Raw genomic sequence first — 22,655 nt, forward strand, 5'->3', positions numbered from 1 at the left:
CAAGCCAGTTCTTAACCAACGCGCCACTCGGCCGACCCAGAAGTATGTGATTTTAAATATTTAAATTTTAAATATTTTAACAAAATATTATAAGTAAAGAATTGTTTATCTCATCTGCATTCCTAAATGTTTAAATTAGAATTATGGGCCAAATTTCTTTTTTTGAATCTTTTCACTGGGAAAAGGGGGGAATAACCTTATATTCAGGCACACAGTGAATTCCATTGCAAAGCCCTTCCTCCAGTATCACATACCAAGCAGGGGGACTCATTCCTATCTGCCCACTGCTCATACCTCCTTCCTTCCCATCTCCCCCAGGATGGCTGAGCCCAGGCCTCAGAGAAGATGGTTACAGGATAGTGGTGGGCTGGGTGGAGGAGGCCAGAAGGGAGAAAAGGAGCTACCAGCTGGGCAGAGGAGTGAGCTTTGTGGTCAAAACAACTGGCATTTGCAGGGCCAGGCAGCTTACAAACCATGTCACCCAGCCCTCAGGACCTTGTTTGTGTGTACCGCCGTGAGCCTCATCATCCTCATCTGTGAAGTGGACTAATGGAGGGCTGCCCTGATAGGGTCACAGTAAGGGTTAGATGACGTACCTCACACAGTGGCTAGCGCTTTGTACAAAATGGGTCAGGGCCAGACTTTCCAGGAGAGGAGAAAGAGGGAGTGAGCCTGTCTGAAAGCAGCAGAAAAGCAACAATGGGAACATCACACACACACACACACACACACACACACACACACACACACACACACTCACTCCAGCCATGGAGCCTGAGTTGGCTGCCTCTTCCTGGTCTGCACCCCCCTTTCTTCCTGAATCCTACACAAACTGCCTCCAGGCCCCTAAAGCCCTGTATTTCTCTGTCATCATCTTGTCATTGTCAAGGTGTTTCTGCCACCAGCCTGAGGGCTTCTGGAAGACAGGCAGTTACTCTCCTCCCAACCTGGGCACACAGGTGCTCAGCTGCAATGGCATGGGTAAGGCAACACTAGCCTTGCCCAGCAGGTGGCAGCAGTTGCCAACATCAGGGATCCAGTGGGCAAGGGTCCTGTGGGATAGAAACCCCAAGTTGCACCCAGGGGCCTTGGGTGTCCCCAAATGTCCAGGCTTTCGCCCCAGTGCTTCTTTATAGGAACACTGCCCATTCCAGGGTGCTGGTGTTTATTACTCATTCCATAAACAAACTTTCTGTGTCAGCCATGGGGAACCGATGAGAACATGACCTGGTTCCTTTCCCTTCAGACATCCCCATCAAATGAGGGGAAAGACACCCAATACAGACTATACCCACACAGGACAGTAAGTGCTGTCATAGCACCTAGTGCTAGTCTTCACCTGGCCATCATTCTTTATGCCCCAATTCAAATGCCCCGCCTCTATGAAGTGGTCCCTGGTCTCAGAAAGTTAGCTGCTCTGGGGACCCATGACATCTTGCACAGCAGTGTCTATTTTAAAGCCTGCCATGTTTCTGGCTCCTCTGTCTCTGCCCATCCCTCACCTGTAAGGAGCATTCTACTTCCACATTCAGCCCTTGTTTTTTCTCCCATAGATACACACACACACATACACACACTCTGGACTGTGGCCTGCAACTTGCATCTCCACCCCAAACCAGATACTCCTGCCTCCCAAGTCTCCAGCTGGTGTTCCACTCCAGCTCCTATCGACCATCTACATGTCTCCCTGGATGTTGGGGCTACAAATCGCTGTCTGAACTCCTCACCTGCCCTCATCGGCTACTCCTCCCGGTGCCAATTGTGCTCTCATCTGCGTATGGTCAGTCACCAGGGCGGGTGCTTCTAATTCATGATATATGTCATTGTTTTCATGTTTTGCAACAAACATATTATTTTGATAATTGAAATAAAGTATACTATGTTAAATAAATCTCTTGAATGCCTTTGAACTTTTACTCCAGCCCAATGGGTCCTATTTTTGTTCAGACAGTCACAGTCCCTGGTCCCTCTCCTGGATACCACAGCAGTTTTCCAGCTGTCCTCCACACTGCTCCAGAGGGGCCTCTTCCCCTTTAAGAACCTTCTATGCTGGCCACACCCATTCCAGACTTACGTGGGCAATGGCCTACTTGCCCTCCCCATTGGGCTGTCTAGTGGGCAACTCAAACTTAATAGGTCCAAACCCCAAATCCTGATTTGCCCCTACCCCAACCTGCTTCTTCTCTAGTTCTTTCCCACCTCCCTTGACTCTAGGCATCCTTGAGATCGATTTCTTTTTTTCTCAGTTGGCTCTGACCTTAAAATGTATCCAGAACATGACCACTTACCACCACCACTGTCATCACCTTTGTCCCAGCCACCTGAATTATTGCAACCACTTCCTAAATGATGTCCCTGCTTCCTCCGTGTCCCCTTCAGTCTATTCGCCACCCAACAGTCAGAGCAATCCTGTTAAAGCCCAAGATGGATCATGTGCCTCCTCTGCTCAAAACCCTCCTGTGGTTCCCATCCTACTCAGAGAGTAAAAGCCAAAGGACTCCGTTGCTTATACGGCCCCTCCCTCGACTTCTCTGACTTCACCTCCTCTGAGCGCTTCCTCACTCACTATGCTGCAAGCATCCTTGCCTTCTTGCTGTTTCTCCAACATGTTCCCTGCTCATGATCACTGCATTTGATGTTCCCTCTGCCCAGAATGCTTTTCCCCTGAGACATACACATTTCACTTCCTCACCTTTTTCAAATATTTACAAGGTCTGACAATTAAGTTCGCGAACTCATTGCAACGATGTTGCTAACCTTTTTTGATATCAGAGGGATTATTCATTATGAATTTGTACCAGCTCGACAAACAGTTAGCCAAGTTTACTATTTGGAAGTGCTGAAAAGGCTGAGTGAAAAAGACAAAAACGACCTGAACTTTTCCCTAACAGTTCATGGCTCTTGCATCACGACAATGCACCAGCTCACAGGGCGGCACCGTCTGTGAAGGAGTTTTTAGCCAGAAAACAAATAACTGTATAGGAACACCCTCCCTACTCACCTGATCTGGCCCCCAATGACTTCTTTCTTTACCCAAAGAGAAAGGAAATATTGAAAGGAAGACATTTTGATGACATTCAGGATATCAAGGGTAATACGACTATAGCTCTGACCATTTCAGAAAGAGTTCCAAAATTGCTTTGAAGGGTGGACTAGGCACTGGCGTCATTGCATAGCTTCCCAAGAAGAGTACTTCAAAGGTGACCATAGTGATATTCAGCAATAAGGTATGTAGCACTTTTTCTAGGATGAGTTCATGAACTTAATTGTCCGAGCTTGTACTCTAATGCCACCATCTCAGTCCTCCTTGACCACCTAATTTAAAATTGGAATCCTGCCTTGAACCCAGCACCCCTTACCCCTTCTTTCCTACTTTATCTTCTCCATAGCACATTATCACCATTATATATTATTTGTTTGTTTGCTTACCATCTCTTTCCTCTACTAGAATGTGGACTCCATGAGGGCAAGGACTTTTGTTGGTCTTGTTTTCTGCCACATCCTCGACATCTAGAACAGTCAGCACATAGTAAATTCTGAATCAATACTTTCGATGAAAGGAATGAAAGTCTGATCCTTGATTGTCTCCTCCTTGTCTGTACAATAAAGTTTAACATTCAAGGCCTTCCTCACTCATCTCCCACCCACGCTCACCCTCACACCTGAGATTCTCCAAATGCTGCCTCACCCTCACCCCAGTGTCTTTGGGCACACTCCTTTCTCTGTCCAGAAAGCCTGCGATAGCCCCTACTGCAACCCCACTCCTCCAACACACAGCTCGAACATCACTGCCTCTGGGAAGCCACCCTGGGTCCCTCACATATTGAAATCATGTCTGTCTCTCTTGTTACACTAGGAGCACCTTACAGAACAGTAACACTAGAGCATGGTGTCCAAGAGAATGTTTGATGAATGAATAAGTTACTGAATGGGAGTAAGACCTCTATCGGAAAGGCAGAGTTTAAGGTGAAGGGCACATTTTCATTCTTTATTTATTTTTCATGCTACCATTTAATATGCGTTTCAATAAGCGATACTTGGCCTGACACTGGTGCTCTCTGAGGGCTAGAGCTGTTGTCTCCCCTTCCTGCCCTCTCCGTGCAGGGCCAGGCGTTTGGTTCTGGGGTACACCCATGACCCACTCCACTGAATCATGCTACTCTGGACCAGGAGTCAGGCAGCACTTTCCCTGCCACTTGTTCCCTGTAACCTTGAGCAAGTCCCTCTAGCAAGTGAGTCCTTGTTTTGCATCTGTCAAATGAGGCACCACCAATACTTGTTCTGTGGGACACTCAAGGTTGAGGTCTGGACAACTGGAAGGGGTGTGGCTGTCTCTCATGCCATGCTACACCTGAGCTAGTCTTGGGCCAGAATTTCTAGGGAAGGAGCAATGGCTGGAACAGTGTCTCCAGACTGTCTGCCAGCCAATTAACCTGTGCCCACAGTCTGGGAGAAGTGCCAGGCCGGACGCACTGGGCATCAGGGGGCTGGCCCAGCTCCAGAGCAACACCTTGGCAGCCCTGGGAAAGGGAAGGGGCAGTGCTTAGCTTGAGGTCAAGAGGGTCTGGGCCAGGGCACAGAAGGGACAACTGGAGTGTGTGTGTGGCTGCTGTCCCAACAAGATCCTGGCAGGGGCCAGAAAAGAAGCATCTGCTACTGACTAGCCCCCACCTACCATCCCTCTACAGTACTGCTAAGGTCTTCCCATCAGTGCCAGAGGGAGCGGGTCCCAGCTTCTAGGGTCTCAGGCTTGGGACTGGAGCTCAAGGTTGGCAAAGCAGGGAAGGGGTAAGGAGAGGGGACTACAACTTAGATCCCCCTTCCTTATAAAATAGAAGGGTTCCTGCATTCTGCTGGGAGTGAAAACTAAAGGGAAAGGAGTGGTCATCCAGCATTAAACCTGTGAACGGAAAAATCCTGGGGAAAGAGGGGGCAAGAGCCTGAATGGGTGAGATAATGGGAGAAAGTAGGGATGGCAGGGGCTCAGAGGCTGGAACTCTGGAAGAGGTTTTTGGAGGGGGCTGCTGGAAGTTCCAAGCAATAAAATCAAGAGGGGGGATCCCACCTCCAGCAAATCCCCAAGGATGTGAGGGGCCCTGGGGGTGAAGATGGATCTTCCAGGGTCCAGAACGAGGGATGCTGAGCAGCTAAGTCAAGAGGGAGTTGGGGCAGGTAAGAGAGCAAGGGCCCTGGGGTCCCATCTCAGGCAGGGATCACGCGTCTAGAACACAGCGGGCTAGGTTCCAGGTGTTGGACCCAACAGAGGACTCCGATGGGGCTGGGGGCAAGGAGTAGGATTCCCAGATCTCGGCGCTAGGCCGGGGCCTGGAGAGGCGGGGCCGGCGCTGGGCGGGGTCGGGCTGGGGGCTGGGCCGGGGTCCCGGGGGCCGGGGCGGGGCCGGGCTGGCGCTGCGCAGCCGCGGGGCGGCCGCCGCGCATGCGGGGCTCACAAGGCTGCAGCCGGCTCCGTGGCCACTCCCGGGAGCATGAAGGACCGAACCCAGGAGCTCCGCACGGTGAGTCCGGCCCCCGCGCGTTACAGCTCGCTGCTCGCCCAGCGCGCGGGCCACAACCCGTCCGGAATCGCTCTGGCGGTCACCCGGGTGGCAGCGCCTGCGTCCCCGGCCGGGGCGGGAGGGAGTGGGGCGGAGCCGGGGACCCCGACCCCTCCAACGAGTCCCACCCCTCGGACCTACTCGGGGTCACGGACTGGCGTGAGTTCGGCCTCTTTGGCCCGCGGGCTGGCGCCTGGAGTCAGGGGAACTGAATAAAGTTTTGGGCGTCCCCTTGTTTTAGGGGGTCGGAGTGGTATTTAATTGGATATTGGTGGCAGGACAGAAGCCCGACCTCTCTCCCGGTCCGCGGAGCAGATCCGGTCTCTGTCCCCACACCGTGCCAGATCACTGACCCTCCTTTACCCGCTCTGGTACAGACAGCGGGACCGAGGTGTGAAGGGTCCGGGGCGATCCCCTGTCCAGAGCCCCGTCGCGGGATGCGCTGCGGAAACCGGGCGGTCGGGTGGGGCCGGGCTTCTCCGGCGGGCGCTGGCTCGCGGGGCACCCCGTCGCCCCGCCGCCCCCATCACCTCCCTTCACCTGTAGCTCCCATCACCTGTAGCTCCCCACCCGGTCGCGATCAGGATCTGCTGCCCGCCGGGGTGCGGAACGCGTCAGACCCGCCCCCGGTCCACCTTTCTGGCTTCGAGGCAGCCTGGGCTGACGTTTCCAGACCCTTCCGGGGTTCTCTGGTCCGACTCCGACCTGAACCTATTTTTCCACCTGCGTCTCAGAGGCTCCTGGGGCGAAGTTTGGGGGGAGTAGGAGGATGTGCAAAGGTTGTGAGTCAGAGCCCACCCCCTCCCAGCCCTGACAGAGACCTCTGCCACCTATTCCTCTTCCACAGCCCCGCCCCTTCCCCTGGCTTCTGCCCTTTAGCCCGACGTTCACACCTCTCCCTTTAGGGATGGCAAGCCTGGGGCTTGTGGGGGGCAGTGAAGGAAATGAAGCTTGCCTGTGGGGAGGGAGGGCTATCAGGGCTCTAGACCTGGCTGAATTTCTTCTGATGCCCTGGCTGACCACACTGCTGGCAGTCCCTGCCTGCTGATCTCTGGGGGAGCCCTAGCTCAGTGGCTCCCTAGAATCCTACTCCTGCTGTCCGGCTTGGAGCCAGCGACCTATGTCCCCTCATATGGAAAGTTTCAAGCATCCTCTGGACTTTTGATCCCATGGCTTGTCCTCACTGCCCAGAGCCTCCCTACGTTTGTACCTGCATCACCCCCCATTATACCAGTCTTATTCCTCCCCCCCCCCCTCCCCCGCTCACACACACACACACACACACACACACACACAGCCTGGGTCTGAGACCTGTGCTCTCCTGTCTCCATTTCCCCCTTGCTCTAGCTGCCAGCCCCCACCCTACCGACAGACCTGTGTTTTTCCTGGCTGAAGGCCCAGCCCCCAGGGTAAACCTCAGGAGGTTTCAAAGGAAGAAGATGGTCCCTCATGTCGTATGTGGTGTCTAAACACTTCCCTGCCAGCCCTTGTGGTTGCCCTCAAGTTTCCTGTGCTCCGTTGTGTCAGAAAGAGTGTTATCTTTGCAATAAATGGCTGGGTGGTGCATTTGCTGATGTTTGGGTGCCTGGTGGGTCAGACGAGGATATATGTGGGAACCAATGGTCAGAGGGAACACAGTCCTCTACATCTGACAGGACACCTGTCTCATCACCCTTCATCCCCTTTGCTGAACGGGAAACTGAGGCACAAGAAAGCAAGTGGCTTGCCTGGTAGATCAAGAGGGATGGTAGAAAGGAGCTTTGCCTAATCCTGAAGACGGGCAGACTTAGGCCTGTCTGGGACTGGGGGACCCTTGGGAATGCCTGGCTGGGACTGGGGGACCCCTGGGAAAGCTTGGGTTGCAGGGAGCTTGAAACCAGGTCTGTTGCTCTGCTGTGTGTCTCTGTGACATTCTCCCCCCGCCCCCCACTAGTCAGGGTGGCCCTTAGATGGTAAGGCCTGGTTTCTCTGTGAATTGATGGAGGCTTTCTCTCCAGGCCCCACCCCTCAGGCATTCGGAGCCCATGAAGGCTGTTGTCCTCATTTCTGGGTGGCCCTGTCCATTAAGTATTTCTAGCAGCCTGGGGGGTGGGGGCTGACAAGAACCCACACTGGATGGGGTGGAACAGTTAGTCTCCACTGGGCCTGCCATTCCCACCTGTCTCCCTCTCGGCCTCAAGTTCCCGTCTATGGAGTGGAGCAGGAAAACCCAGAACCCAAATTCTCAGGGCAAGAGGGGAGGTCACGGGTCTTCTGACTCTTGACTCCATATTTGGGGGGAGACCTTGAACCCCAGGGGTCAGAATTTTCAGACCAGAACCCCAGAAACCAGGAGGCCAGCACTAGACAGAGGTGGTGCTTGAGACAGCTACTTGCATCACCCCCTTCCCCCTCCTCCTCCTTCCCCACCCAACGCCACCACATTTGGAAGGAAGACAGGCGAAGGGAGCTTATTTATAAAAGTCACACTTGGGGAAGGAGCTGGCATGTTTCCGCAGCGCGCTGCAGGCCAGGCCCAGGCCTCCAGCCTTCTCCAGCCCCTGTTTCTCATAGGGCTGATCCTACTGTCCAGATGGAGAATGAAGGGATCATCGAGGCCAGTGTGGAGGCCTCGACATTGTAGGCAGCCCTCAGAGATCAGAAGGGCAACCAGAGGCCTAAGAGGGACAAACACTAGCACAAGTCACACAACTGGGATTGGGGGCTAGGTGACCCAGGCAGCCCTGCCTGGCATGCAGCTGCCTACGTCTCCCAGTTCAGAGGCCTCCCTGCCCCAGAACAGTGTTTATCTACATACTAGGCCTTGTGGGACACCTGGGACCTGCTGCAGGAGCCAGAGGACTGAGAGGAGGGTCAGCATGACCAGACCCTGGAAAAAGCCTTCCTGGAAGAAGAGGATTTAGGATGGCCCAAGAGAAAGAGTTTGATTTGAAGGGGAGGAGAGAGGTGGTCCAAAAGGAGGGAGCAGCGTGAGGAAAGGCAGGGAGGTGGGAATGCCCAACCAAGAGAGAATGATGGGTGGTCCTGACACCTGGTCTAGAGTGGGGCCCAGCCCACTGAGCAGCCAGGGCAGGCCTGGATGCGAAGCCCAGTGCCTCCCTCTGCCCACCAGTTCATTTGTTCTCTCTCCTGGAAAGAAACTGGATGTCCTGGGGTTAACACGAGGCAGGTTTATGCCATAACCTCTATGCTCATTTCATCCGTACAGTGGAACTAGCAGGATCTGCCCTGCAGATTAGAAGAAATGGGGGTGTAAGTAAAGGCCCAGGGTGGTGTCTCCCTTCCGCTCTCCTTCCAATTACCTCTTCCCAGAAGAAACAGTGGATTTGGGCACATTTTCATCTGGGGTGCAGCTGGAATGGCCCTCAGGGGCTATCTAGTTCATCCTTCTGTCTTACAAATTGGAAAACCGAGATCCAGAAAGTGCCAGGGGTTTATCCGAGATCACACAATGTCTGAGGGCAGAGCCCAGCCCTTTTCCACCGCCTGCACCTGCCACCCTGAGCTGTGCTGGGGCTCTGCTAAGGCACAGACCCTGCTGAGAGCAGAGATCTGTCTGGTGGAGGAGGGAGCACACAGGATAGGGAGAGGGTGAAGGGATTCAGACGGGAGAGCCCTCTTTCCTAGAGACCCACCTCAGCGTCTCACACACCCCTGACTCAGCTCTGGGCCTCGCTGCTCTAGTGATATTGACTTTGATTAGTCATTAAAAAGAAGAAGGGGAAAAAATAGCCCTCAAGGCAGACAACAGCAACTCCTGCTCAGCAGGAATGAATCAACCCTGCCGGCTGGCCTGCTGCCATCCCTGGGGACAGGCCTGGAAGCTGCCTGGCCCTCCAAGCCTCTTGGAGGAAGCAAACTCTTGTTTCCAAGAAGGTATCCTTGGAACCCTAGAGCCTCTGCCAGGAGAGACCACCAGGGCTGCCTGGCCTCCACTAGGGGAAGCTTAGGGTTTCCTGCCAGCCAGTGGTTCTAGCTGGTTCTAGCAGGATCTTCTCTTGCCGTGGCAAGGACAGCACCCTTCTCACACCCCCCCCCCCCCCGGATTTCATTCCTGGTTGCTCAGGCTGGAGGTGGTGAAGCTGGAGCGAGACAGCCAGCGGGTCCGACAGGAGTGAGACCAGACAAGTGGTTCTCAATTCCAGGAGACCATGAACTTCGCCTCCCCAGCCCCACCTCCGTAAATTCTGAGTTGATCTCTCTAGGCTAGGACCCTGCAGGGCGTTTCCCAAATCCTCCCAAGGAATGCTGGTGTTGGACTGGGGTTGAGAACTACTGCAGGATGAACAGAAAACACCAGGACAAATCAGACGTTGGTTGGATGTGAGAGGAGGAGGAAGAGTATGGATGCCTCCTGGTTTCAGATTTGAGGGCCCCTTAGGAACGGGGGCGGGGGGGTTCTGAGCAGGGGCTTCACAGGAGGGGGTTCAGGAGAAAGAGGTAGAGCCTAATTTGGGTCAGGTAGCTGGCAGGGAGCCCTCACGATGTCTAGGTGGGTTGATCCAAAAGATGTTTGGACCTCCGAGCTTGTAATTAATTGTCCCACATCTGCCACCTCCTACCCAACCCTCTTTCCAGAGCTGTGACTGCCACTCAGAGAGGGTTGGTGGAGTCCCAAGGGAGCTGGGGCCCTACTCATTCAACAGGTGCCCGCTTTGTGCATGTGTACGATGTCCACCCTGGCCAGCCCAGGACATTAGGAAGACACTAGTTCCAAGTTGCTTTTTGGTCAGGAGCATGTCTGAATTTGGGGCAGGGGAGGTAAGGAGGCTGGTATCTTACTTCCTTGTCATTTATTCAGTGTCCAGTGAGAAGTTATTAGGGGTCTGAGTTAATCTGGAGGAAATCTCTAGAAAGGGGTCACAGGGCTCTGGCCTAAATGTGGATGAGATTGTAGGAGGCAACAGAGTCACGAGCCATCAGATTCTCACAAACTAGAACAAGGATCATAATAAATAAAGAAATGAAACAGAAAGAAGTTCCGTTACTTGAGCCCAGAATCCAACCAAGACTAGTGGGAAGGGGCTTGGGACTTTCCATGGCAGGAAGTGCTGTAGGATCACTTTTGTGATCTCTGGCTGCATTAACAGAGGTAGAATATGTAGAAAGAAGGAGGGGATGGGTCAGCTCTTTGGCACTGCTCAGACCATAGTCAACAGCAGATTCAGTTTGTATCCTGCACTACAGGGGAAGACAGGCCAAGCTGAACAAGTCTGGGGCAGGAGCTACAATTTAGGGCCCCTGGGAAGAATCTGAAGGGGAAGGAAAGGTCAACTTGAGAAGAAAACCCCAGGGAGGATGTGGATGCTGCTTTTAGATCTCTGGCACCGCCAGCCCAGGGAGAGGGCACCAACACGTTCTTTGTGGCCTGGACCAAACCACAAGAAAGGGAAGGATTTTCTAACAATTGGGGCTGCCCAAGATGGGCAGCGCTGCCGGGACAGCTAGTGAGCCGTCACAGGAGGTATGCAAGCTGAGACTGGAAGCTGTGCAAGGTGACTTTTCAGGTCCCTTAGGGTCTGAGAGTCTGGCTGTGGCTCCTGTGGGAACCAGAGGCGTGAGAGGAAGTCTCCTTCCAGAAGTCTTGCCCCTGGGGAGCAGGGGAAAGCTTCTGGAAGGAGGTGGCATCCAAGGATGAGGGGAATGTCAGCATCCCAGGCAGCAGGAACTGCATGGGGAAAGAAGGGAGGACAGTGGGTGCATTGTAGGGACAGGGAGCCTGTGAGAGGTGAGGTGTGCTCGGATCAGATTTCAGGCTGGGACAGTGAGATAAAGAGGCAGGTGGGGGTGAAAAGTCCTAAGGAGGAAGTAGTAGGGTTTGGTAAGGAAGGGTCCCCTTGGAGCATCCCCTCAAAGTTTTGCTTGGAGCCACGGATAGTTTAAGCAAAGCTGTGAGGTCACGACCTAAACCCTCTTAATTGGCTTTGAGGCCAGTCTGAATGCCCTAACCTGGGTGCCCGTCAGACCCTGGCCCCAAGTATCCCTTGCTCCAGCTCTGCCCTCGTAGACGGAGAGCCCAGAGGGTGTGGGCATCTCTCCTGCCAACCTTCTGTTTGAGAACTACCCAAGTCCAGCCTTCAGTCCTCTGGGGAGGCTGTGAAGGTAGCAGGTCAGAGCTGGCTGGATGCCTGGAGAAGACAGGTCCTCATTGCACAGATGGGCAAGCTGGGGCCCACAGAGGGGCACCAGCCCAGATCCCAGGGGCATCTGGCAAGGACTCTCGTCTCTGGTGGCTCAGGAGCCCTTGTCTGTGGCCCTGGCTGGTCATTACTCTTTCTGGGAAGGGAGCTTGAAAATTCTCCTCCTGCCCCTTCAGGTCAACCCCATCCTACTCTGGCACCAGAAGAACAGATCGGGCAGGACGCTGAATGCCAGGAGCTCCTGGGGCCCCTTGCCAACCAGACAGGCTGCCCAGGAAAGGGAACTGGGCTCTTCCAGGCTGCACTCCACCTCGGTCTCCCTAGAAAGTGCTCCTCTAGCCCAACTCCTGGGCCAGGCATGGTCGAAAACTGTGGGAATGGCTCCTAGATTCCCTGTGTCTATAGGTGGGCTTGGTGGGGGAGAGGGGACCACCTGGTAGCAGCTGCAGGCACTTGTAGGAGCCAGGATTTATTTTAACTTCTCGGGGAGGTATGATCTCTTGATAAAAGAGGCCCCTCAGAGCCGTCTCCATGAAGCTCCTACCCAAACTCCACTTTGGTGGGTAGTGGGACCTTGAGAGCCCCACGGGCACAGCCCTTTACAGAGCATGCTATGCTTCCCCACCCTTCCTCAGCCCTCCCTCCCTGCAGCCCGGTGTCATTGTCCCCATTTTGTAGAGGAGCAAACAGACCCACAGGGGACGTCCCTCAGCCAGCCAGTGTCTGTGCTGGGCCCAGCCTGATGGAGCCCTCTGCTTCTCCATCCCCTCAGCCTCCGCCTGCCTCCATCCTGTGTCCTTGACGTGAGGGCCAGGGCCCAGCCAGCCAGTGCCTCCTCCCTGTGGGGTGTTGAGAAGTGAGAAGGCATGACTGAGCCCCAGAACCTCGGTCTGAGGGATGATGGGTGGTCCTGCCCTGGGGATCCCGGCTTTGGCTGTGGAGAGGGACCTTAGGCTTACCGGCACAGTGGGCTGACCCTGGCGGAGTCAAGTTGCGGGGTGGACAGTAATGAACATAGCCAGCATGCTGGGAAGTCCGAGGTGTAATTACCCCCATCCTGTGATGGGGGTGGCTTTTGTATGGCTGCTCCTGGGGCAGCCGGGTGGAGCCTGAACCTGTGGCTGAGGCCTAAGGCAGGCCCTGAGCCAAGTGGCAACACGACTGGCCTCTTGTCCCTGCTGGGCCCAGCTCTGGGCCAGGAAAGCAAGAGGGTCAAGATCCAGTGTCAAGACTGACGAGGAGAGAGGATCCCGAGAGGGTTGAGTGGACAAAGCTGGCACGTGGCAGAGCCCTGCACAGGCAGTCTCTCTCAGGCCTGTCTGGGGCACTGTGGGGATGGCCTGTGTCTGAGCCATCCAACCTTTTAGGAGGGAGGTGGTGGTGATGTCCAGGCCTGGCACAGCCCAGGCATTCCCCTCCAGGGCGCTCTCAGGAAAGGGAGCTTGGGAACTCCCAGCCAGGAGAGTAATCAACCCTGGCTTCCAAGCAGCCTGTCTCAGGCAAGGTCTGAAAGTTGGAGCCATTGGCCCAGGGACCAAACCCTCAGGTTTTCTTGCCCAGTCAGTGGCATGGCCTCCGAGTGGCACCCTAGAGTGAGGGAGGTGCTGGGAGGACCCCAGTCCTTTGGGGAAGAGGTAGGCAGCTGGGCAGGGGACGGAGTCCCTGGCCTGGAGATAGCGACTTAGCCCCATCACCAACTAGACAGGCAAGGCATCTTTCCTTCTACTGGGTCACCAGGGATCTCCCAGGTCTCAGTGTAGCTGGATGAGGGCACAGTCAGGCCTCCTCCCTGCCAACGGGCAGAGGGGCGTGGTCAGGGCCCTGGAGCTGCAGCCTGCAAGCCTGCGTTATACGGATGCCAGGCAGTTTGGGGTCGCAGGTCCAGTGGGACCTAGTGGTCCTACCACAGGTCCACTCACGTGTGCACACCTCTGTACAGGCCAAGGACAGCGATGATGATGATGATGTCACTGTCACCGTGGACCGAGATCGCTTCATGGATGAGTTCTTCGAACAGGTGGGAGCCAGCACACACCACCTCTCCCCATATACTGGCAGGCCTTGGGTGACCACGTGTCACTTCTGAGCCAGGCCCAGGACCCTTACACATCTGTGCCTGGCTCAGCAGCTCTTGGGCACCAATTAATGAACCCATTTTGAGGTTGAGTAGACTGAAGTCCAGTGGGGAGCAGAACGTGGGGTTGGACCGCCCCACTCTTCCCGACCCTGGTCTAGAAGAAACTTGGAGCAGCCACCCCCACCACTACCACTGGAAGGCCGGCCCAGCCTGGCCCTGAGCCTGACCTCCGGCCCCACTTGGGCAAGCCATGGGCCCAGGAAGCCCTGTCCCTGGATTTTCTCCTGACCACCCTACCTTGGTCCACAGGTGGAGGAAATCCGCGGCTTCATTGACAAGATCTCAGAGAATGTGGAAGAGGTGAAGCGGAAGCACAGTGCCATCCTGGCCTCCCCGAACCCTGATGAGAGTGAGTGGGTAGATGGATGTAAGGGGCGAGTTTCAGGCCACATAGGCCTCCAGGAAGAAGGCGCTGCTGCCTGGGAGCGGCACCTGGGCTTGGCCAGGTTGGGGAGGGCTCCATGGGAACCTCAGGAAACACAGCTGTCCCAGGCCTTGGGTTGGGGGTGGTCAGTGCCCAGTAAGTATCACCCCCTGGACCTGGGTCTCAGGCAAATGTTGTGGAAGGGGTGGCTTTCCTCAGGCCTGGGTGGGGTCAGGTAGCCAGCCTGCTCTCCCCGGGTAATGGGGCTTTTTTTCTAAGGCTGCTAGGCTGGCTGCAGCACTGGGATTTGGGGAGCTGCCTCTGATGAATAGGAGGCCTCTCAGCCCAGCCCCTCCCTTCCCCTCACCTCCCTGGGGAGCAGATGGCAGCGCTGAGGCATCAACACTGTGGGAGGGCAAGCTGGCCAAGCAGGCAGAGCTTCCGGAAGGAGCTGGCAGCCCTGACACCTGGCCACTGGGACTCCAGAGCCAGACATTCTCAGGGCTCCAGGAAGTCACCTCTCCCTCTGCACAAGGAGCCTGTGTGTGTCTGCATGCCACTCTGTCCCCAGACAGGTCCCCCTGATCTGACTGTCACAATTCCTATTGAGGTGTTGATTACTACACTATTATGTGCCAGTCTGACAACATGCAGCAGGCCAGAGACCCCCTCCCCTGGACAGGGCTTACCCTCAGCCCCCACGGAGGCAGTGATGGGGGCCAGGACTCACAGCCTGCCACCCAAGGCACTGAGAGCTTGCTTTCAGCCTCATCTCCAGCACTGCCTCCCTCTCTATGGCCCCTCACCTGCAGGCCCACAGGCATCCTCAAGCACCCAGAAAAAAATCTCTCCACAGCCCCAAAGTGTGCTTAAACCCGAGGCCAATGCCACGCCCCCCAAGCCCTTGGAAGGCAAAATGTCTCAGGAAGGGGTGGGAAGGAGAGAGAGACCACCCAAAGCAGGGCATGTATCCAGTGCAGTCATCATGTTTCACCCCTCTCCCAAGAGGCTTGTCTGGGATGGCCGCATGTGACATGCTTTGTGTGCCCATGGGTATCTGGGTCAGTGTGTGTTCCCGGTGGGTAACTCCTGGTGAAAACGGGGCTGATTGTAGGGCAGGAACTATAAAGAGCTAGTGATCTGGTCTCTCACCTGCTGGAAAGTGGGGCGACATGGGGCAACGGAGCTGCCTAGCTCCCCTCCTTAACTCCCTTGTGCCACCTGCGGCACTTCTTCCCATCAAACTGTCAGTAGCGACCAATTCGGAGTTGCCGCCCATGAGCCGAACAGTCAGGAGGCCACTGATGTGAGCTGAGTAAAGTTACGGGTTCTAGGGTAGAGGTGAGCAGAGGTAAGGAGGAGTCACAAGGAAAGATGGCGGGGAGAGGCTTTCCTGGGCTGAGGCTTGCTCTGCCTCTGGGGGCTGCCATCCGGGCTGGGCTATTTTGGGTCTGAACTAAAAAGGCTGAGACGTCAGAGCAGCTGGTAACCAAGTTTTCCTTTGTTCATACAAATGAGGCGCCCTCCTCCACTCCCCAAAGCCCCCCACTTCACCTCACTCATATTCCACTTGGGAGTGAGTGCCCCTCCCCAGTCCCCTGTAGAAGAAGCCCCAGTCCTGAAGGCAAGCATCGGGTGGATGAGAAAGGTTGCAGCCAGCTCAGCTCTGGTTTCTCCAGGGAGTGGAGCCTGGGGGCTGCCCTGAGGCTGGGGTCAGGACCCATTACTCCACTCAGCACCCCAGAGGGAAGCAGCCATCTTGCCCCACTTCGCCAGTCAACCCCTCATAGGGAGTGGGACAGCCTGGGCACCCTCATAGCCTCTGCCAGCTTTAGGGAGATGGTTCCAGTTGGAACAAGGGCCAGAAATACCAGCCACTGCCCTCCCCCAATTTGTCTCATAGGCCCAGCTGCCTGCTACCTCCATGGCCAACTGTGCCCCAGGGGGCCCACCTCTTTGAAGTTCTTCTCCACCTCCCACCCAGGCCAGGTGCCTCCTGCCCCTATCCACCCACTGGGCACTCAGCAGTTGGCCTCCACTGAGCTCAGTACCTGGGGAGGGGGGCTTTGTGAATGGAAAAAGGTCTGCCCCAGCCAGGGTGCTTGATGTGGGGGCTGGCTTCCGCCTCCCTGGCCCTTGGCCCTGTCAGCCCACTGGCTGGATGCTTACCACCAGGTAACACTAGGTGAACCTGCACCCCCCTCCACCCCCCTCCGACTCAGGCAAGTATCAAGTAAGTGCTCCCAGTGCCAACTCCAGCATCACCAGCTGCTCCACAATTATTTCTGCCTTAAATTTAGACCCATCTGTTATCTGCAGGGGGTGGGAGAGCCAGCAAAAGAAGGGAGGCTCCTTGGAAGGCAGCACAAGAGGGTGTGAGGCTGCAGCTGGTATGGCCCTGGCCCAGGATCGGAGAGGCAGGCAGAGCCTTACCCAGGGAAGACAGGAGACCCAGGACCCGGGGTCTGTCCAGAGACCACCATCAGCAGGACCCCAGTGCAGGAGGGTGAGCCGGGATTCCTACCAGGGTGCCTACCTCTACCCTTCTGCCTCCACAGAGACAAAGGAGGAGCTGGAGGAACTCATGTCTGACATAAAGAAGACAGCAAACAAAGTGCGCTCCAAGTTGAAGAGTGAGTCTGGGCTCCAGCCTTGTCTAGGGTGGGAGGAACTCCAGGCCTGCTTCCTCCACGCAGCCCGCGGGGTTTCACCAACCCTGGGGGGGGGGGTACATTGGCTCTTACTTTCCTTTATGAGGCTGCCATCATGCGCCATTTACCCAGCAGTTACCTGGCAGGTCTGTTTGTGCTAGGCTCTGGGCAGGGCCTTGGGACAAATGCCTGAGGCTTAACGTTTAGGGAGTGCTCCACTCTGGGCACCTAAGAGGGTTAGAGGAATGGCCAGCACTGCCTGGTCCCAAACAGAAGCCCCTATGTGCTGTGTGAGCACAGACAGGCACGCCCGGAATGCACAGGCCTAGGAGCGCCGTGTCCTGAAGGTCGCGGGAACCTGGCCCTCTCCACTCTGGGCATGACCCCTTGTTGGGTGGGTGTACAGCCTTGGTGAGCAGGAGAGGACAGGGTGGGCCTGAGCCACCAGGCCTAGCATATAGTAGACACTCACACACACAGCTTGGTATGTGCCTCAGGCCTCCCAAGTGGGTGTACATATGTGCACACACCCACACATGCATCATGCCTGGAAGGGCCCTTGTTGGCCCTTTATCCATCAGCTCCTGGCCCTCCCTCTTCCTGTTTCCTGTGTCACCCCACTCACAGGCCACACAAGTCTTCCTGAGCCAGATTCTGGGGGTGTGGGTCAGGGGGTCAGTGGTGAATGGGGGCAGATTATGGCTCAGCAGCCATCTGTTCCCCCAGGCATAGAGCAGAGCATTGAGCAAGAGGAAGGCCTGAACCGCTCATCTGCTGACCTGAGGATCCGGAAGACACAGGTGAGGGCTGGGACTCAGGTGGGCAGCAGGCATCTGAGGCTCTGGGGCCTGTGGGGATGGGTTGACACCTGCACCCCTATCTCTGACCTCCAGCACTCCACACTGTCCCGGAAGTTTGTGGAAGTCATGTCTGAGTACAACGCAACACAGTCTGACTACCGGGAGCGCTGCAAGGGCCGCATCCAGAGGCAGCTGGAGATCAGTGAGTGTGGGGGCAGGGCTGGAGCTGAGGGGCCAGGCAGGACCGGACTGCTGCTGAGCTCCCTGGGGGAGGGCGTCCCTCAATGTGACCCCTGCTTGCAGCTGGCAGGACCACGACCAGTGAGGAGCTAGAGGACATGCTGGAGAGTGGGAACCCGGCCATCTTTGCCTCTGGGGTGAGTGTGGACCCCACCCTTCCACGGGGAGCCCCTCCTACCATGACCCTGGTGTGTGAGCTACGTGCTTGCACTCACTGGGAAGTATTTGGACACAGCCACCTTGTGAGGTAGGTTTTAGAGAAGGCCGAGTGCTACAGAGGGGAAGGGACCAGGTCAAGATCACATAAATGTTAGTGGCAAAGGTCTCCTGGTTTCTCCCTGTTGGGTCCACTTCCTTGCTACTCCTGCCCTTTCACCACTGGCTTAGGGCCTCCCCCCACCATCCTCAGGACCTTTTTCCCCTCTTGGAGGACACAGTGCCCTTGGCCTTCCCTACATTCAAGTGAAGCTCTGCTCTGCTGAGCAGGGGGCTTCCTGCAGGAGGCAGCACACAGATGGGGAGGTGGTTTAGGGCTATCAGTTCCAGGAGAGGGGAGGGGCAGCTACAGTCAGTGCAGGAGGAAGAACAGGAGGAGAGGGGATAGGAGAAAGGCAGTTCATGGGGCAGTCATCTTGAGCTCTGTACAATGCTAGTGATGAGAACCACCACTTAGCAGTTACCATGTGCAAGCACAGGTAGGGAGTGTTAATAGCCCCATATTATAGGTAGGAAATCGAATCTCAGAGAAGTTAGGGTAACAGCTAGTAAGAGCTGAGCGGAGATTGGAGGGAGGGCTATGGCTAAGGAGGAAGCCTCAGGCCCTGCTTCTGCCACTGCCCATCCCAGCTGCCTTGGCACTTGGCCTCCTGCTGTCCTGGTCCCAGTCCCTGCCCCTGCTCCCTTCAGCAGACACCTGAGTTCCAGCCCACTGCTCCCATCCCTTAGATCATCATGGACTCCAGCATCTCGAAGCAGGCCCTGAGCGAGATTGAGACGCGGCACAGCGAGATCATTAAGCTGGAGAACAGTATCCGTGAGCTGCACGACATGTTCATGGACATGGCCATGCTTGTGGAGAGCCAGGTGTGTGCCTGGGCCCCGATCCCCGCCACAGCCCACAGCAGCACTCAGGGCTGCACTAACCCCAACCCTTTCTGCCCAACACGCTGCCCTGCCTGGGAGGGACCAAGGCTTCAGGTAAATAACCACTTGCTGTTGAAACTGCACCCAGGGCCTCACCACCTGACGGACCTTCTCTGCATGGCTCAGCCGCCAGGCCCCAGACACTGCATGGCTTTGCTTGGCCCTCCAGGACCCCAGGCCCTGCATGGCCCTTCCACCTTGTCCTGTCTTATCCACCAGCTAATTGTCACATGGGCACTGTGAATGGGCATTTTTCTAGGAGCTGGAGGTATAGCAGTGACCAGGACAGCTGAGGGCCTGCTTCTTGGAGCTAATGTCTGTTGGATAGAAGGACAGATAAGTAAATGACAACTGGAATGTTCTCCAGTTGTGCCAGGTGCTCAGATGTTGGAAGGCAGCATTGTGATAGAGCAGTGGTTCTCAAATTTGAAAGTGCCCAAGAATCACCTGGAGGATTTGTTTTCTTGTAGGTTTCCCTGTTCCGATCCCCATTCCCAGAGATGAGGTCAGGGTGGGAGCCCATAAATTAGCATTTCTGACAAGCTCAAGGGTGATGCTGATGCTACTGGTCCGAGGGCCACACTTGGAGTTCCACTGTGGACGGAGCGGTTAGGGTAGGCCTCTCTGAGGGGGTGGTGTGTGAGCGCTGGAGACTTCCCAGGGGAAGAGTGAAGAGCTGGCCCAGGCAGAAGGACCAGCAAGCGCATGGTCCTGACTTAGGAGCAGAAAGGAGGTCCGTGAGGCTGGAGCACAGGGGCAGTTGGAGATGTGGTAGACAGGGGCCTTGGCAGGTACTGGGCATCTGGAGTCTCTTCTAGATTGGAGAGGGGTTTTTTTGGTGGTTGGTTTTTTTTTTTTAATTTTTTTTTTTTTTTAAGAAATTTTATTGGGGAACAGTGTGTTTTTCCAGGACCCATCAGCTCCAAGTCAAGTAGTTATTTCAATCTAGTTGTGGAGGGCCCAGCTCCTTGGTTCATGTAGGAATCGAACCAGCAACCTTGGTGTTATGAGCCTGTGCTCTAACCACCTGAGCTAACTGGCCACCCCAAGATTGGAGGGTCTTAAGTACAAGAGTGGCGTGACCTGAGTTAGGAAGCAGAGAGGCCATAAGGAGACTGCCATTGTCATCCGGGTAAGAGACATGGACACCTGTGGGAGCAGTGGACTTGAGAGAGAGCTAGCTGTCAGTTGTCAGCTTGCCACTGCTGGGAGTCTCAGTGTCATGATCAGTGACCTCTGCAGGCTGCATGAGACCTGGTTGCAGGGCCCAAGAGGACTGTGGGACTGGGCAGGGGGATCTTAAGGGTTGAAGACCAAAGACAGAGCTGGGTGGAACCATCATGCCTAGGGATGGAATGGGCTCACCATGATCACTTTGTGAGCTGTGGCCAGACTCCAGCCCACCCACTCCTGCCCCTGCCTTCCTTTGTCCAGCACCGAGTACCAGGGTTAGGGTCCCAGCTGAGCATTCTCTGCATGGTCCCCATGTCCCTGGCTGAGACTGCATGGTTGGTTCTCTCAGGATAGCTGCTCTGTGGGGAGAGGCGGGAGCTGCCCAGGGTGCCTGGTCTGAAAGGCATAGACGAGAAGCTATACCCCATCCTCCTCACACCCCCTTTTCTCTCTCTAATCTCAGGGTGCTTTCCCAAAGTCCTGCCCAAGCTCCCTCCTGACCCTGAGGCGGGCCCTCTGGAGCTTGGGTGCCCCTGGCCCTGCAGGGGGAGATGATTGACAGGATCGAGTATAACGTGGAACATGCAGTAGACTACGTGGAGAGGGCCGTGTCTGACACAAAGAAGGCAGTCAAGTACCAGAGCAAGGCACGCCGGGTCAGTAGCCCCAACTCTGCCCATCCATGTCCCCCGCCCCCGCATCAGTGATCACAGAGTCCTACCCACTCTGCCTTTATCCCACTTTTCAGCTCTGACCACAGCCTCCCCCAATTCTCCCAGGCCTTCAGGTGCCTCATTATAACCACCTCCCAGACCGGTTCCTGGCTATCACCTTCGCCCCCATTCAGCCCTCCAGACCCTCCAGCCCTCAACTGTCATCACAGCCCTGCCCTCCCATGCCCTGTCTGAGGCCTTTCTTTTCTGCTTCTCTGGTGCAGAAGAAGATCATGATCATCATCTGCTGTGTAGTCCTGGGCATTGTCATTGCCTCCATCTTTGGAGGCATCTTCGGATAGAAGCTGCTCCACCTGCCACTCCACTCTGGATGGTTCACCCCGAGAAGGTCCCCTGGCTGCTGCCACCCTCTGGCTCAGAGCCCTCTCCTTTCCACCCCATACTGCTCCTTCTCTGCCACGGGGCCCTCCATACCCACCCTGCCCTGAGCCGTTGTGTGCATGATCTTTGTAAGTGTGCGTCTGTACAGAAGAGGCAGAGGGGAGCCAGGCTGGGAAACAGCCAGCAGGGTGGGGGTGGGTCAGCAAGGGACAGACTCAGGCCCTGGCCCCCTCACCCTTCCCAGGCAAGGCTGCCCAGGGTAGCCATGCTTCCTTTCCCCTGCCTTCAGTCATTTCACTTTGACCTGGGGGGGTCTGTCCTCTCTGGGCATCAAGGCTCTCTGGACCCCAGCCTTGCTTCCTACTGCCCCACCCATCTGTCCTGCCCTCTCCAGCTGTCCCAAGCCCAGCCCCCTGATGGGTGGGGATCAGCTGGCCACATGGTGCTGCTTTTCAGGTTAGGGGAGGGATGGCCGTGAGAGACAGCTCAGCTCTAAGCCTCAACAGCTGATCACTGCCAGGGAGGTTCAGAGTGCTGTGGCCAGGTGGTTTCTGGCAGTGTCGAGACCAGGCTCCCTCCCGTACCTAGGGGCAGAGTCCAGAAGGTCTTTGGCTGCTTCAACCTCCCTTCCCACATCCCTCTAGCTCCCCGAGCAACCCCTTTGGGCTATGCCTGACCCCTGGTAACATTCTGGAAGAGGCTGGCTGGTACCCGGTCTCCAGCCACCCTTGGAGCTAAGGTAGAGGGCCAGCCATTCTCCCCAGCAGGCCTTTGTCGGGTCAAGCCACTGTGTTGCATGTTTGGGACAATGTTCCCTGCTCTCGTGCTCTGGGAAGTCAGACGTCACTTCAGGCCTGTAACCACGTCCTGCCCTTGCCATCCCCTCATTGATGTGCCACATGAAAGTCAGGTGTCTTGGATGCAGTATTCAGCAGCCAGCCAGGGAGGGGTACCTCCCCTCCCACCATCTCGGGGATTCTCAAGTTAGAAACGTGCCCCCTCTTCCTTGTTGACAGGCAAGGAGTGTGCATGCGAGTGCATGCAGTAGGGGATGGGGCCATGTCCGAGCCCCACCTTCCCTCAGCTTTGCTCCTGCCCAGTGACTATGACCACTGTCCATGTTGCCTTCTTTAACAGCAACTTCCCTCCCCTCCTTTATCCCTTCACCAAAGGTCTTGGTACAACCAGCTGCCCATTTTGTGAAATTTTTATGTAGAATAAACATTTGTATCTGTACCATGCCTCTGCTCTCAATTTATTACTATTACAATGTCATGGCCTTAGAACTTGGGGATGAATGTGTGTGGCACTAAGGAGAAAGGGCGCAGAGGCTCAGCTCCTAACCTCGGTTGGCCTTCAACTTCCAGACCCTCTGGCTCCTCCACCACAAACCAAGG

The 22,655-nt window shown here is 55.8% G+C and overlaps 2 protein-coding genes and 1 long non-coding RNA gene across 3 annotated transcripts in view; 2 read left to right on the top strand and 1 right to left on the bottom strand.

The window, feature by feature from the left end:
• Positions 1-1,824, top strand: part of LOC109384982 (uncharacterized) — a 4,358-nt gene extending 2,534 nt beyond the window's left edge. The window contains exon 3 of the long non-coding RNA XR_002124536.1: positions 1,620-1,824. This is a non-coding gene — a long non-coding RNA (uncharacterized LOC109384982). The remainder of the gene's footprint in view (positions 1-1,619) is intronic.
• The window catches only part of LOC109384981 (BICD family-like cargo adapter 1), a 9,359-nt gene extending 5,847 nt beyond the window's left edge, over positions 1-3,512 (bottom strand). Inside the window, exon 1 of the mRNA XM_019646820.1 lies at positions 3,430-3,512. Within this exon, the coding sequence (XP_019502365.1) occupies positions 3,430-3,432 (3 nt within the window). The 5' untranslated portion in view covers positions 3,433-3,512. The remainder of the gene's footprint in view (positions 1-3,429) is intronic.
• A 1,913-nt stretch (positions 3,513-5,425) lies between these two features.
• On the top strand, positions 5,426-22,494 carry STX1A (syntaxin 1A). Its single transcript, XM_019646809.1, has 10 exons — positions 5,426-5,516; positions 13,635-13,712; positions 14,082-14,181; positions 16,755-16,829; positions 17,574-17,647; positions 17,741-17,849; positions 17,951-18,024; positions 18,833-18,970; positions 20,749-20,859; positions 21,141-22,494. Exons 1-10 carry the CDS (start codon positions 5,487-5,489, stop codon positions 21,216-21,218), a joined length of 867 nt encoding a protein of 288 aa, XP_019502354.1. The 5' UTR covers positions 5,426-5,486; the 3' UTR covers positions 21,219-22,494.
• The last annotated feature ends 161 nt before the right edge of the window (positions 22,495-22,655 follow it).

Source organism: Hipposideros armiger, unplaced genomic scaffold, assembly GCF_001890085.2.
Source record: "Hipposideros armiger isolate ML-2016 unplaced genomic scaffold, ASM189008v1 scaffold_107, whole genome shotgun sequence".
Taxonomy (NCBI): domain Eukaryota; kingdom Metazoa; phylum Chordata; class Mammalia; order Chiroptera; family Hipposideridae; genus Hipposideros; species Hipposideros armiger.

Excerpts from the sequence above, each read along its gene's own strand:
- STX1A (XM_019646809.1), top strand. The coding sequence starts at position 5,487 with ATGAAGGACCGAACCCAGGAGCTCCGCACG. Across the intron at positions 17,850-17,950 it reads CCAGAGGCAGCTGGAGATCA|CTGGCAGGACCACGACCAGT; the intron begins GTGAGTGTGGGG and ends CCCTGCTTGCAG. Across the intron at positions 20,860-21,140 it reads ACCAGAGCAAGGCACGCCGG|AAGAAGATCATGATCATCAT; the intron begins GTCAGTAGCCCC and ends TCTCTGGTGCAG.